This window comes from Phalaenopsis equestris, unplaced genomic scaffold, assembly GCF_001263595.1.
Source record: "Phalaenopsis equestris unplaced genomic scaffold, ASM126359v1 Scaffold231705, whole genome shotgun sequence".
NCBI lineage: Eukaryota > Viridiplantae > Streptophyta > Magnoliopsida > Asparagales > Orchidaceae > Phalaenopsis > Phalaenopsis equestris.
Window position 1 is genome coordinate 1 of NW_018249674.1, and position 793 is coordinate 793.

The following is a 793-nucleotide window of genomic DNA, read 5'->3' on the forward strand; positions in this document are numbered from 1 at the left end:
ATATATGCTTACTATTAATCTTTCTAGATAAACAATTGAATATATGATACTATCTTAATATATATATTTGAATAACATTAAATCAAATAGCTCCTGATTACTTTAATTATGTGATTTATCTCCTAACTAACTTTATTATTATTTTTTTTTTTTTGCAGATCTTTGGGAATGTGTAAAAAATGTGGTGATCTCAGAATGATAGCTTGCTCAAGGTGCAGAGGATCAGGCTTTGTTAGCAAAGGACTCTTTGGTTTTAGCATGGTGGATGATCTTGTCCAGTTATTTCAAGATGAAGGCAGCAAAACCTCTTTGGTAAAATGCAATAAATGCCTATCAAAAGGAAGCTTTCCATGCCCTGAATGTTCCAAGACCTTATAATTTTGTGGTATTTGCATAAATACCGCACAAATCTTATGCATTTACATATCTACACCTAAACATGCATATTTACTTGCATACCGCTTAAATCCTTAACATCATATCAAATATACCGGCATCACTATCTTTTCAAAAGTGACATGAACCTTTTCATGCGTAGGTTTATGCACAAAAGTGTTATAAGTATAAATATCAAACTTTGGGTGTTAGGTACGTCAATATATTATTCATTTCATGTTAATTAATCTTTTTTCTTGTTATATAATGATTTGTTAGGTGCTTTCTTGAGTCCATTAGCATGGTGTGTGAGTGCAAGAAAAAAGATCTAAAGGAAATTTACATACATAACACACAATTCTTTTGTATTTACAACCAACACTAATGTTTGATATTCACATTTATTATGCTTTGATAT

General features: G+C 30.1%; 1 protein-coding gene across 1 annotated transcript; it reads left to right on the forward strand.

The window, feature by feature from the left end:
• Positions 1 to 158: 158 nt before the first annotated feature.
• Positions 159 to 755, forward strand: LOC110038158 (the record flags this gene model as incomplete). The annotated part of the gene is given in 1 exon segment (XM_020742926.1): positions 159 to 755. A coding segment is annotated over 1 exon segment (220 nt), but the record flags the coding sequence as incomplete, so codon positions are not given.
• Positions 756 to 793: the final 38 nt, after the last annotated feature.